General features: G+C 41.5%; 1 protein-coding gene across 2 annotated transcripts in view; it reads right to left on the bottom strand.

Moving 5' to 3' along the window:
- Positions 1-15397, bottom strand: part of CUBN (cubilin) — a 269991-nt gene that overhangs the window by 22468 nt on the left and 232126 nt on the right. For both annotated transcript variants that reach the window (XM_024750090.1, XM_024750089.1), the window contains exon 61: positions 175-383. In XM_024750090.1, coding sequence (XP_024605858.1) covers positions 175-383 — 209 coding nt within the window. The remainder of the gene's footprint in view (positions 1-174; positions 384-15397) is intronic.

A 15397-nucleotide genomic window follows, 5' to 3' on the forward strand; every position in this document is an offset into this window, starting at 1 on the left:
GCCAAAACAGGGAGGGGCCCATTTACCGAAAAAAAAAAAAAAAAAAAAAAAAGAGCTCTTCTGTAAAAATTCTCAGCACTCACAACTTTCAGGACTTCCTGTGTGGTACAAACTGGAATACACCATGAAAAAGTCTGTATTAGAAGACTCTGTTAAGAAACATAATAGCCTTACCTTGACGTAATCATAAATGCATCTTTGCAAACTAGTTGCTGCCTCCAGAGCAAATGTGTTGAAGGTGAGTCTAATTAGTTTGTTTACAGGGGCAGTCATGAGCCATATGCAGTTTAAATTCTTGTCATATCTTCCATTGGAATCAGAATCAGGAGAGGCAAAGGTACCATCTGAACGTGTCAGATAACCACCACATCCTTGCTGAGGCCCTGTGTTCAAAAAAAAAAAAAGACACATCACGATGCAGAGCAAAGAGAATGGAACCGAAATTTTATGAGGAGGGTTTTTAAAAATCATATCGTTTCTTTTTTCTGTCACACTTTGATGAACATTATCAGACTGCTGCCCCTCATCTTAGTTTCTTCGCTGTTATTTCCTCTTCAACCACCAATCCACCAATCTCTACCAGCTCACATCTAGCTGCCTAGAAAAGTGGGTAAACAGATAGGGTTCTATATGCATTTTTGGAACTCTTGATGGGATCTATTGGAGCTTTTTTCTATTCTTGAAAAATCCAATTTTATACAAAAGAAAGTATTTTACATAACAAAACTGATGGAAACTGTGAACCCGTTTTACCTTTATATTCTGCTTTTATGGACGCTATCAGACTGAAAACTGAATTTAAGAAGACTTTACCCAACATCCCAAGAAAACTGGCTCTCAACAAATCTTTTATTTAAATAATCTGGTAGAAGGAGGATGAGAGGCATATAACACTACAATCCACTTTATATTGAACTGTACTCTATATTTGAATTTTTTCTTTTCCAAAGATAAGGAGAAGCTGAAGAAGAGGAACTTTAGTGGAGAAAAATATCTACTTTGAAATGAAAACTCTGAAATTCAGAATAAAAATACAAAAGAGAGATAAAGAATACTCTCAATACTCAACTATGAAAAGAAATACGGCACAAACTCCTCAGAGCACTGGATTTAGTTTCTTCCACTCCACAGCCTAAGGTGATGCCTTGGTAAGGAAGAAAAACTTTACTGACAATTTCGAAAGATATACATGAGGATGAATTAAGCTCAGAACAGCCCTGGTAGGAATAGAGATGAAATAGGCATTCAAAAGAGTATTCATAAAGCTTGCATTCTACACAAATGTGCGTCATTACAAGTTCCGCAGTTAAATTCACAGTCTCATTCCATTTACTTGATCTGTTAAAAGTGAAAGGGTTGCTTTCAACATTAGGGGGCGCTATGATTCAGGAAACGCTCTTGGCAGGAAAGGCAAACAACGGCTGCCCACCTCGAATGCAAAGGATATCAAATGCGCGGAGCGTTTTTCCAGGATAGGTGCCTTACTTAGGAGGTCAGGCTACCCTGTCATAGCTTCTAAGTCAAGTAAAACTACAGAGTATTTGCACAGTCCGATGTTTCCTGGAGTTGAAATGCTTCCGAAGGCCCAGTCCCTGATATATCCATAGGTGGCATCTAGAACAAAATTATTCTGAAAGCAAAGCAATGCTCATGACTCTGCTCCTATGAAACAGGCCTGCAAGATGAAGAAGTGGGGTTTGCACAGTTTTCACTCCAGTGTGGACTGACTGCTACCTAAGGCAACCAGTTAAGCTTACTGACATGCCTGGCAGGGAAGAACAATTACTCAGGGTATTAATGAATTGAGAAAGTTATTTATCTATTAAATATTGCCAAGGAAATATATTTAGTATTTTTTAAATTAATTTTTATTAGAGTATAGTTGATTTACAATGCTGTGTTAGTTTCTGCTGTACAGCAAAGTGAATCAGTTATACATATCCACATGTCCACTCTTTTTTAGATTCTGTTCCAATATAGGTCATTACCAAGCACTGAGTAGAGTTCCCTGTGCTATACAGTAGGTTCTTACTAGTTATCTATTTTTTTATTTAGTACTGAGATGGGAGAAGATGAATGGTAGTCTAATAGCAGTGATAAGTCATAAATCAACAATAATGATACAATTTAGAAAATGACAGGTGCCATAAAAGAGGCAGGAAAAGTCTTGTGAGTTTTGCAAGAAAGGGAGATTATTACTTCAGGCTAAGAGGATCTAGAATGTTCAAGGCGGAGGTGACAGTTGATCTGCATCTTAAAGGATAAATAGGATGAGACCATGTAGACTTGCCTGGTATTGGCAAGTCCAGGTTGAAAGACCTCGTAACCAAAGGTTAAGTGGACAAGAATTTACATGTATAGAATTTGACCTTTAGACTTTATTCTCTGGGTAATAGGGATCCACTAGAAAGGTTTTTGATCAGAGGAGTGGTAGGGTCAGAATGAATGTGCTTTCTCGTCAATCATCAGGTCTGACCTAGAGATGCATCTGGTGGTCACGTTTACACATAAGGGAGGGCCTGGAGGAGATGAAGCCAGGCCCAAGGACACCGCTGTGGTCCAGGCTGGCGGAGGCAAGGGGCAGTGCAGAGCTGGAGGTCTGCATGTAGGAAAACCAGACCACTGGGCTTTATTCTACTAACGCATCAGCTGCAAAAACTAAATGCTATTTTAAAAAATTCAAGCTATATGTTTTATCACCCTTTGCTTATTAATTGTTGCTAATAAGTTAATGAGGGCAGAATGACAATTGTACTGGGCACCAAGAGTGCCATTGTACACACTTAGTAGACAAGACTACTGCTGCAGCTCTTACTGCTACTAATGCCCGAAGACGGAGATACCCTCCCTTCAGGAAACCCAGAGCAAGGATCCGCAGGTCGCCGGTGTGCACTGGCAAAGACTGAATGGGAGACTGCATGATTCCTAACTTCTCAGAATCTCTCTCTGCAGGGCCCCAGGATGGACAGAGTACAGTAAGTCCCCTACATACGAACCTTCAAGTTGCAAACTTCCAAAGATGCGAACGTGCATTGCATCAACGTCAGGCGTGACCGAAATGGCAGCTTGCCCTCCATCTCCCATTGCTGTGATCCTTCAGCCCTACCATCTCCCACCTCCTCTCCCTCCGCCAGTCAGTAACTCTTCTTGCCTGTTCACATGCCAGCCCCTGGATGCCAGCTGTTGTGCTGGACTACTGTGCTTTTCAAGGGACTGTACTGTAAGAGTAAAGATGTTTCATTTTTTGTGGGGTTTTTTTTAATGTATTATTTGTGTGAAAAGTATTATAAACCTATTACAGTACAGTACTATATAGCTGATTGTGTTAGTTGGGTACCTAGGCTAACTTTGTTGGACTTACAAACAAATTGGACTTACGAACGCATTCTCGGAACAGAGTTCACTCATAGGTAGGGGACTTAGCTGTATATTTTCTGTCACTTGACGTTAGGTTTCACCATATGACTTGCTTGAGACAATGGAATATTAATGGTCATGGAGTAGGAAGAGGTCTTAAATGTGCTTATGTTTTTTGGCTTGGAGTTTTGGCCTCCTGTGATCCACCAAGAGCTCACACCCTGGGTACCCGCGTGGAGAGCAGACCTGACTCCAGGCTGAACTGTAGGCCAAGCACAGTCAACCTGCATCCTGGAACAGGCAGGCAAACTGGCCTGCTGACCCATGAGTGATAAGAATAATATTCTAGGTATAAGCCACCGCATTTTGGATCGTTTGTTATACAGCATTATTGTGGCAATAGCTGACAAATACAAAAATAGCTTTTTTGAATTATCAAACTATAATAGAGCAAGCACATTGATGAACTCATAAAATATACAAACAAGTAAAAAAGTAAAGGAGAACTAAAATGATCATCAGATAGTCCTGGCTAAAATAGTCAAATAACTGAAGTAAGTATAACATTATATGAGTGAATTATACAACTCATCTTCTATATGAATAATATTATATGAATAAATAGTCAAATAAAAGATGTCCATGTCCATGTCCATCTCTGGACAACCGCTACTTGGACAGATGGTGGCTGACTTCAGGCATTTTCCTGTTCCCCAGGGAGCCAGCTAGGGCTTCAGGCTGTAGTTGAATGTAGCTGAAGGAAGCAGCACTGAAGCACAGGAAACAGAACACAAATGCATTTAAGGCTGGTTCCTTAGGGAAATGGGAGTTCCATAATCCTTTCTTTGAGTAAATCTTGCTGTGATTTTCAAACCTACAGTAGACAGCTGCCCTAAAGCAGTGAATTCGTTTAGAAAGTTCAGCTAAGCTTCAGATGAACACGTCTTGTCTTTTTTGCTAAAAGTGAATTGGAGTTATTATTCTCTATTCCCTAACCTTAAACATGCGCCACCTTTTAAGTATCATATTTATATCTGCAAGGAAAACATTTCTTAATGGCTTTTGTAACCTGAGTTATGTTTTTCTGTTTGTTTTCAGTAATGTCACTCAATTTGCCTCACTTTAGACATCCTAATTTGAGACCCAGCCTAATTTAACTTAGAATGTGTACTCAGTCTGGTAATATTTGGGAAGCATAAAACTGAAATACTAAAAGAAAGGTAATTTCAGCAGTTAATCAGGAGCTATAGTCACAAGTAAAAGAGCAATGCAATGTTTAAAGAACTCGGGAAAATTATATAATTAACTTTTAATTTATTTTGCATTACTTTGGTATTACTGAAAACACCCTATGTATGCATTAATAGTCTTATGGCGTTTCATGAAAATCATTCCCACCAACTTTGAGATTTTAAAAATGACTTATTAAGCAATATATAATGATATAATCATGTCAACTGATGCAAGAAGAGGATGTGACAAAATCCAACACACAACAAGACATAAACTCTCAGCAAACCAGGAAGAGAAGGGAATTTTCTCAACTTCATAAAGAGCATCTACAAAAACCATATAGCTAACATGATACTAATGGTGAAAAACGAAATGCTTTCCTCCTAAGGTTAGGAACAAGGCAAGGATATTTTTCTCACCACTATTCAACAAAGTATTGGAAACTCTTGCCATTGTAATAGACAAGAAAAAAGTACAGACTGGAGAGGAAAGAATAAAATTGCCCCATCTGCCCATGCAGAAAATCCCAAGGAATCTACATAAAAATTCCTAGATTAACAAATGAGTTCAGCAAGAACCCAGGATAGAAGAACAAGGCACAAAAGCAATCACATTTCTATAAACTAACAATGCACGTGTGGAAACCAGAGTTAAAAACACAATTGCTCTAAAGAAAATAAAATACTTAGGTATACACTTACTGAAATGTATACAGAACTTGTGTGCTGAAAATTACCAAGTGATGAAAGAAATTCAAGACCTAAATAAACGGTGAGACATATGTATTCATGGACTGGAAGACTCAGCCTAGTAAAGATGCCAGTTATTTCCCAAATGATGCATAGCTTTCATTTTAATTCCTACCAAAGCCCCAGCAAGATTTTTCTGTTGACTTATAAAAGCTTATTTTAAAACTGTGGTACGTCAAGACAACAGAATATTATTCAGGGCTAGAAAATGAACTAATGAAAAGACATGGGAGCAACTCAGTGCATATTACTAAGTGAAAGGAGCCAATGTGAAAAGGCTACATACTGTACAGTTCCAACTAGATGACATTCTGGAAAAGGCAAAACTAATGAGACAGTAAAAGAATCGGTGGTCGCCAGGGGTTGGGGGGAGGGAGGGAGGGAGGCATGAATAGCCAGAGCACAGAGGATTTTTAGGGCAGTGAAAATGCTCTGTAAGATACCATGACGTTGGATACATGTCATTACACATCTGTCCAAATCCATTGGATGTACAACACCAGGAGTGAACTGTGACTCAAACTACGGCTGTTGGGTGGTTATGATGCTTCACTGAACATCATCAGTTGTAACAAATGTCTCACTCCAGTGGGGATGTGGTCAATGGTGGAGGCTGTGCACGTGAGGGGCGAGGGCATAAGGGGAATCTCTGTACCTTCCCCTCAATTTTGCTATAAATCTAAAACTGCTGTAAAAAATAAAGTCTTGATAAAAACCAACCAACCAACCAAAACAAAACAAACAACTTATTTTAAAATTTACATAGAAAGTCACAGGCTCTTGAATAGTTAAAACAATCTTGACAAAGAAGAATAAACTGGAAAGGATCAGGCTTCCCTGGTGGCGCAGTGGTTGAGAGTCCGCCTGCCGATGCAGGGGACACGGGCTCGTGCCCCGGTCCGGGAGGATCCCACATGCCGCGGAGCGGCTGGGCCCGTGAGCCATGGCCACCGAGCCTGCGCGTCCGGAGCCTGTGCTCCGCAACGGGAGAGGCCACAGCAGTGAGAGGCCCACGTACTGCAAAAAAAAAAAAAACTGGATAGGATCAATCTGCCTATTACTATACAGCTATAGTAATCCAGATAGTATGATATTTGTGGAGTGTTAGACAAACAGATCAATGGAAAAGAATAAAGAACCCAGAAATATGTCCACACAAGTATGTCCAAGTGATTATTTACAAAACTGCAAAAGCAATTCAGTGGAGGAAGGATAGTCTTTCAACAAATGGTGATAGAGAAATTGGACATCCAGGGGCAGAAATTAGGTCCAATCTAAACCTCAGACCTTGAACAAAAATTAGTTCAAAATGGATCGTAAACATAAATGAAAAATGTAAAACCATAAAACTTCTAGAAGAAATCGAAGTAGAAAATCTTTGAGACCTCAGGATAGGTAGGGTTCTTAGCCTTGTTATCCAAACACTATACATAAAAGGAGAAACTGATATGCTGGACTTCTTCAAAATTAAAAACTTTTGTTCTAAGAAAGGCCCTGTTAAGAGGACAAAAAGGCAAGCTATGGACTGGGAGAAAATATTTGCAGACCATGTACCTGAGGAAGGACTACTACTGAGAATATATGAAGAACTCTCAAAACCCAATAGTGGAAAAACAAGTAATCCAATTAAAAAATGGGAAAAAATTATGAACATCTATTTCGCCAAAGAGGATATACATATGACCAAAAAAACACATGAAAATTGTTCACCATTAGGGAAATGTAAATTAAAACCATAATGATATGAATACATTTCTATCAGAATGGCTAAAATACACACACACACACACACACACACACACACACGAGTGATAGCTCATTGTAGAATACAGCACACCACAATGGAATGACCAGGGAGGGTGTCCCAAGTGTGGATAGCACAGAAAGTACTCCGTAAGGACTCTCTCGCCAAGATGACAGAACACAGATGACAATGAAATAGCACCTTAAAGTGCTGAATGCAAATAACTGCCAAACTAGAATTCTGTATTCAGAGAAAAAAATCCCACAAAATTTAAGACAGAATAAAGTCATTTTCAGAAAAACAAAAACCAAAAGACATTTTTACTAGAAGATTTGCAATAAATAAATTTTTTAAAAAAACGCTAAAGGGAGTTCTTCAAAAAGAAATAAACTGATCTCAGATGGAAGCACAGAAATTCAGGAAGAAAGAACAAAAGCAATGGTAAGTATACATAATTACTAACTGAAACAATAAAAACATTTTATATGCTTAAAACATGTAGAGTTTAAATAATTGATATTAACAGCACGGAAGACAGGAAGTAGATTAATGGAGTTAAAATGTTGCATTTATCATGATATGGTAAAAGGACTAGTTTTAGGGCTTCCCTGGTGGCGCAGTGGTTGAGAGTCCGCCTGCCGATGCAGGGGACGCGGGTTCGTGCCCCGGTCCGGGAAGATCCCACATGCCGCGGAGCGGCTGGGCCCGTGAGCCATGGCCGCTGAGCCTGCGCGTCCGGAGCCTGTGCTCCGCAACGGGAGAGGCCACAACAGTGAGAGGCCTGCGTACCACCCCCCGCAAAAAAAGGACTAGTTTTAAATTAGATTCTAATGAGTCAAGGGTGAATGTTATAATCCCTAAGAGTAACTGAATATATAAGTAATGATCTTTTTGTTTTCTTTATTCAAGACCCATTTGTTCTCTAGTTCTGCCCACATGGAGACACCCTCCTTGAAAAGGCGTTAAATCCTTCCCTTCACTTTAACACCTTGTGCTGAAAACACGTGTTCCAAGGTTTCAGCTACGAGATCCACATTCTTAAAGCACTGATTCTTAAACCTCATCTAGATTTCTTCCCTTGGATGGGGGGAGATGACCCAACCACAGCGAAGAACAGCTCAGGACTGGGGGTTCTGCTCGCCCAGAAGACTTTGCAGCTCCCCTGAGCCCCGCGGCTGAAGCCAGGATTAGGGCCCTGAGGCGAGGGCCCTCTTCCCTAGGCTGGCTGTCCCCTCTAGTTTTCCCGGAGTCTGGGGATTTCACAGTCTCTGCTCGCGCTTCTGTATCACACCTGCTGCCTCAGCACTGCTGATCCACGCCAAGAGGGGAAAAGCACACAGAACTGCCTTTCAACGCAGCGACGTCCTACACCAAAGTTATCTGAGAAGCCTGGAGGTTCTTTGCCATCGGAGGACACTCCCAAGGCCACCACTTCCCCGGGCTCCCCACTGCCCTTGCTGGCAGCCTGGACGCGCGTGGCCGCCGTGCTGAGTCGCGCACACCACCGGGCTCCACTCCACTCTCCCGGGGAACTGAGGCCCGGGCTCAGCGGCAGGATCTGTCCCGAAGCCAGTCCTAGAGTGACAAGAGCCACACCTGCGGGTCTGTTCCACCGACCGGCCGCCCAGCACGGAGCTGGGCGCACGGACCCGGGTCTGGATTGTGTCGGCTGCTGCTTCTTGCCTGGGTTCACAGGCCGACAGCCAGTGTCCTCCCTTCCCTGCTCGTCACCACACCAGCGGCTCACTCCTACCTGCCGCCGTCCCCAGCCTGGCCACCGCGGGCTCCCGGGCCCGCCAAGAACCGAGACGCCAGCAGGTGCCTAGCTCCCATTAGGCCAGCTCCCCGTTGAACTACGGCTGCCTAGCCGTGTTCTCAAGGCTTCAGGGCTGGCGCCGCTCCTCCCTGGACCCGCGATGCTCCCCGGACCCGCGACGCTCCCCGGATCCGCGATGCTCCGCGGAGGCGCCGGAGCCTCGCCGCACGCAGCCCAGCACAGGCGACCTCCGCGCCCGCCCGTCCCGCCGCCCGGACAGTAATGATTTTAAAAGAGAGTGACAACTGATTAATTCAGAAAAGGCAAAAACACAAAGATGGCTACAGAAACATAAGAACATATGGAACAAACAGAAAACAATACGGTGGTCTATTTAAATCCAATAATGTTAGTAATTTTATTAGTAACATGGCCCAATCTCTTTGAAAGACAAAGTAAAACAAAACCCAAATACATTCTTTGGGGTAGAGAAATGTTGAAAGTGGAGAGATTGAAAAATACACCATGAACTGGAAGAAAGCTAGGGAAGCTGTATACTGAAGCAGAAAAAGTAGACATTACAGCAAAAAAACCCCCAAAAAACAAGAAAAGACTTTGCAGAATAACATGAGTCACCAAATTCACCAGGAAGATATAATCATTTTAACGTGTATGTGCTACACACTACACTGTCTCTAAGCAAAATAAGACCAGAGTTCTAGCCCTGATCTCTCTACTGAGCTTCTCATTCTTGTATCTGACTACCTACTGAACATTAGCTGGATGACTTAAAGGCACCAAATATTCCACACCAAAACCAAACATTACTTTCTCCTATGAAACCTGGCCCTCTCCTGTAAACTTACATTTAGATAGTGGTATCACGGGATATTGTCCAGAAACCTCAGGGTGGTATCACGGGATATTGTCCAGAAACCTTAGGGTCATCATGTTTTCCTTTTCCCTCAATTCACTGTTCAAAGAGTACTGGGTCCTCTTGATCCTGTACCTTAAGTGCTTCTCCTTTCAAGTTCCTTCTTTATTTTCACACTGTCAATGCTCTCATCCCCTGCCTAAATGATGGCAATATTTTCCCAATTTTTCTCTGTCTAAAATGCTGCCCCTGCTTCAAAACATCACCTTCACAGGTGCTAGCACGTGCTTCCTACACCACATCGGATTAGATCATAGTACTCTCCAGCCTCCAGACGATTAACGGTTCCATCCGCAACTGATGCAGAGCCCACCTTGTCCACCTCCTCCTGGCTCTCCTGTTTCAGCCCCGACTGCTCTCTACCTGACAACCCAAAGCGGTAGTAACAATGTACAGGCCAGTGTGTGGCCTCTGAAATGGGATATGCCTTTCCAACTTTGCTTTTTCTTCTCCATAAAATGGCTGCTTTCCCAACGAAGGCCTTCTCAGGCTTCCGAGTGAGTATTATGTATAGCTAAAATTTAGTGCGTGCTAAAAGAGTGTCAGGGCATGTTCTAGTTTAATCTTCCCCACAACCCTATGAGGTAGTTACTATTAGTGGGCCCCTTTTACAGATGAGAAAATCAAGAGGATAAGTAATTGTCCAAGGTCAAACTTGTTGGGATGTGTCAGGGCTGAGTCTGAACCTAGACAGTCTATCCCCAGAGCCTGTGCTACATTTACAAACCACTGACTACAATTCACGGTTCGCATTCCCTGCCGTGCTTTCGCGAACTTTTTTTTCCTGTGTCCTTTTTATTTTACTCAACGCCGAAGTACTTCAGATCACTTCTGCCTCTGCTGTCCTGTGCACATACTTCTGACAAAAGCATTTATCAGAATTTACAATTATTTGCTGACTATTGAGTAAGCTTCTCAGAAATAGAGATCTTGTTGAATTCGTCTTCGTATCCCCAGAGAAAAGATCACTGCCTGCATAGTAAGTAGCTGGTGAATACTGTCGAATACGCAGTTCAGGAAAGCACAGAAAATATATAGATAGTTCTTACTGGAGGGATCTTTGCTTTCTAGTCTAAGTTTATAAGGGAATTCTTGGGATTAAATATATTTCTTGATTTATAAAGTTGTTACTATGCGATAAACATATTATGTACATGTGCATGTGTATGCGTGTCTATATATATAAGTCTGTATATGTGTATATATATATGTGTGTGTGTATATGTATACACACACACACACACACACAGGCATAGGACCAAGTTTTGGGTCCTATGTATTAACCTGTTTCAGAGCTAAGTTAGTTGACTTTTGTGGCACATTTGATTGTGAAGAAACAATCAGCAGAACGCCACCAAAAGTATCACCAAAAGATTTAAAACACCTGCCGAAGGGGTAGTTTTGTTTTTTTGTTTTTGTAGGAAAATGCTTGTTTAGCTAAACATTTGCCATTATAAACGATGTCGGGTCTGTTACTATATAGTGTGCAAAGGCACACTATAGAAGAATGGCTTCCCCTCATCACTGACGATCACAAAGTCAAAAGCTAGCAAGAACTAGAAACTGTTCTAGTTAGAGAGCAGGATTCATAGCAATGGGCTATTCAATTGTCATAAAAGAGGTTGCATTAGAAAAGATATGAAATTCATCAAACCAGAGTACCCAATAGTTTTTAATAATGCAAACAAGGGCACGGAATTGTTTTGTTGCTCTCGTTAATGTGTCAGCTTGCACATTGTGCTATTGATATTTACATTTTATGACTGGTGGCAGTGTGATTTAGTGGAGATGGATTATTTTCCCAGTTCTGCTCAAGACTTGCTAAGAGGCCCTGGCAAGTCACTTAATTTCTGTGTGACTCAGTTCCCCAATTTGTAAAGTAAAATATATGAGAATGCCAATCAGGATTACAACATAAAAATAAACGCCCAAATTCCTTAATTTTGATAGAACTTTAAGAAATTTTACTAAATTGGAGGCCATCATTTGGGGTTAGAGATTTTTGTTATACAGACATTTATTACCCTTATATTCCAATGGAATTATACTCCACATAATTGTGCTAATTCTTTACCATTATATCATGCAAAGCTGTGAAGATAGACGTGACATTTGTCTGTCAACAGCGGAAAGAAAATGGGTTTTTACTGTATGTGTATATGTATGCATATATATATAAATTATTTGTAAATATAAATGTTACGTAAAATATAAATACTAAACATATATATTTTATGCATATTATATTTATAATATATAAAATATATTTGCATCATAAATATAAGTCTACTATAAATATATAATTATGCTAATTACTTATAAATAGTATATTTTACTAAAAAATATTTTTTTCCTTTCCTTATGGGAAGGAGGAAATAGTGACTGCTGCAGTTATGTGTAATATTTATATAGTAACAGTAAATTAAATGCACTATTTAGGACTAGGTACAAATTGGAAAGCAGGCAGTGTCAAAGGAGAAGATGAGAATGGAGAAAAGTAGCTCTATCTCCCCAAAGAGTTAGAAAAGAAATGAGTTGCCTTTGAGAAAAGTCACCCCCATAATCCCTCATCGTCCTGAGTGTGTTCACTGATCTCTACAAAAGCGCTGTGGGCATTTTAGGAAAAGGATGAATTTGGGAGATAGTCCTACCTGATTCCAAGCTTGGCTTTACCTCTTATAAACCCTTTGACTGCAAGCAAATTACCTAATCTCCTAACTTCTTTGTTCCTCCATTGTAAAATGGGATAATCTCTGTCTCAGGGGTAGTTGTGAGGATTAGATGAGAAAATCCATGCAAAGCCCCTCCCATAGAAGCTCAGTGACAGGCGGTCATTATCTGTATGCCTTGGGCATCCTTGACATCTTCTCCTGGGGGTGAACTGAAATTAAAGCTACCACACAAAGGTAGCAGATTTTTCACATCTCAGAACAAAGAGAAGAATATAGTCCCTGATAATGTTTTATCTCTAAACAACTGTTTACAAGTAAAGGATTTTTTTCAGTGTTTAATGCTGACCAGCCATAAACATGACAGTCTGCTTTTATGCTGCTGGAAACACTACATTAAAGCCAGGCCCAATGAATAAGGATAATGATTATTACAGGGAATCTATGCTTATAAATAATTTAATCCTAAACATCCAGTTGTTGGATGAGTTGCATTTTTAGGAGGGCTGGTGCTGTTTAGGTTATGCAGAATAATTGCTTGCCAGCTTCTTGTTTATTTCAATGTTTTTCAAAGTGTTATCTTATAATTTACCACTAACTCAATTTTATCACTTAGCTTGGTCTTCACAGTACCATCTGGTTTCATTTTCCCAATGACAACCCTATCCTTCAAGACCAGGGGCAGCAATCTGGTCATTTAAGGAGGGGGTGAGTGGGTTAGAGCACAGACTGATATTGGAATATATTTTCATAAAAACCTTTTCTTTTTCTTTTGGCTGATCTGGAATTTTACTCCTGCCTACTGCTTTTGTAAGGTTTTGGTGAACTAAGCATTTGTTAGTTTCTTTATCACAGTCCCACATTCTCAGCTCAGCAAAAAACCCTTGTCAGTAAAACCCACAAAGGAGAAACTGCAGATAACCTTGTCTTTGGCATCAACTCCCAAGGGATGCCGAATCAGCAGTGAAAGTTACAAGACTTAAAAAGAACGGAAATAAGCTTAGTCTAGTTTTCTGCAAATGGGTTTACAATTTCAGCTCATCTCATTGTCAGACTTCATCAGAGGGAGCAAATGACATTAAGAGGACAGACAAACAACACTGCTTTCGAGTAATATCCCCATATTCGCTAAACTGAGGGTTATTTGAGCAGTGACTTAGGAAATTATTCACTTTATAATTCAACTACCTTACTGCAAATGTACTTTTAAAAGTAATGTTGTCTGGCAGCTAACACCAGGCTGCTAGGAAGCACAACAGAGACATAGACACATCGATATTTAGTGTCACTGAATGTTTTTAAGTTTATTTTTTTAATGTTTAGCTATAGAACTTTAGAATGCCCCTCCCAAAGTCCAAACTTAACACCAAAACTGTGAAATTTAAAAATGACCAGAACCAGAAGTCTGATATGTTGTTACATTTTCCTCCGTTTGCTGTGGTTATATTTTCCATCTTTGGGGCCCCAAACTGGCATCAGCTTTCTCTGTGTACCTTTCCTTCTTCTCCATCCCCTCTTACAAGTAAACTCCTGTTGAGCCACCTCAACTTCTTCCCACCACTGCCAAATGCCCACAGACCTCAACACTAACTGGGCCAACTTCAGTTTTTGACCCTGATATTTTGCTAAAGGGTTATACGATACATTACTTAAGAAAACAAGTTTAGTTACCATGGTCCAACACAGTCAATAAACATAGTTTAAACCCCTGATCTAATCCTGTATCTACAAGTTTCGTATCTAATGGGATGAGCACATCAAAAACAGACTGACTGGGCCTGGAACATAACTGCATGAATAAATGTTCTTTCCTCTCTCACCCATCCTCCAAGATGCATGGATTCAAGTAAGAAATAACTGCTTTATTATTTCCTCGAGCAGTGCCCAGGACAGGAAGTGCCCCTGGTTGGGGGTGGGGAAAGGGGGTTAACTCAGGTTCTGTGTCTCTGTGGGAAGCTGCCATGAGAAACAGAACTGGGAAAGGGGGCGTCCCTGGTGTCACAGTGGTTGAGAATCCGCCTGCCAATGCAGGGGATGTGGGATCGATCCCTGGTCTGGGAAGATCCCATGTGCCGCGGAGCAACTAAGCCCATGAGCCACAACTACTGAGTCCACGAGCCACAACTACTGAACCTGCATGCTACAACTACTGAGCCCATGAGCCACAACCACTGAGCCCACGTGCCACAACTACTGAGCCCACGAGCCAAAACTACTGAGCCCGGGAGCCACAACTACTGAGCCCGCAAGCCACAACTACTGAGCCCATGAGCCACAACTACTGAGCCCAGGTGCCACAACTACTGAGCCCGCGTGCCTCGAGCCCGTGCTCTGCAACAAGAGAAGCCACTGCAGTGAGAAGCCTGTGCACCGCAACAAAGACCCAACGCAGCCAAAAAAATAAAATAAAATAAAAATTTTTAAATAATAAATAAAAACAAAAAAACAGACTGACTGAGAGGCACTCTGGCGTGAGACCAGTACAGTAAGAAGAAATGGGGGCTTTGATGGCTTAAAAACACGTTTGCAGGTCTGAAATGCTCTGTGAGTGACACAGATGAGCACAGCCAGAGCTGAAGCAGACTCTGGTGGTAAAGGAGGGGCAGGAACTCAGCAAGCAGAAGTGGGTAGAATAAACGGTACTCATCAGTGTTAGTTCTGCACCGTGGAGCTTGCCCGCTTGGGCCAAATCCATAGGACTGAAGGCTTTTTAAGCTTCACGGGATCACGGACACCACTGACAATCGGGTGAAAGTTGCATACTCTCCAGAAAAACGCTGAGATCTGCAGATAATCTCAGAGTTTCACAGACCCCAGGACAAGTACTCCGCTGGTTATCAGTTATCGGGGATCAGTTATTCATGTAGGGGAGGAGAGATGGGGCAAGCGGGCAGGCAGGTGTACTTCACAGGTAGGTATCAGCTCCCGGGAAGTGCTGGCTTTTGCTTTCTCCTT

The sequence above is a fragment of the Neophocaena asiaeorientalis genome, unplaced genomic scaffold (assembly GCF_003031525.2).
Source record: "Neophocaena asiaeorientalis asiaeorientalis breed wild unplaced genomic scaffold, Neophocaena_asiaeorientalis_V1.1 scaffold4, whole genome shotgun sequence".
Classification (NCBI taxonomy): domain Eukaryota; kingdom Metazoa; phylum Chordata; class Mammalia; order Artiodactyla; family Phocoenidae; genus Neophocaena; species Neophocaena asiaeorientalis.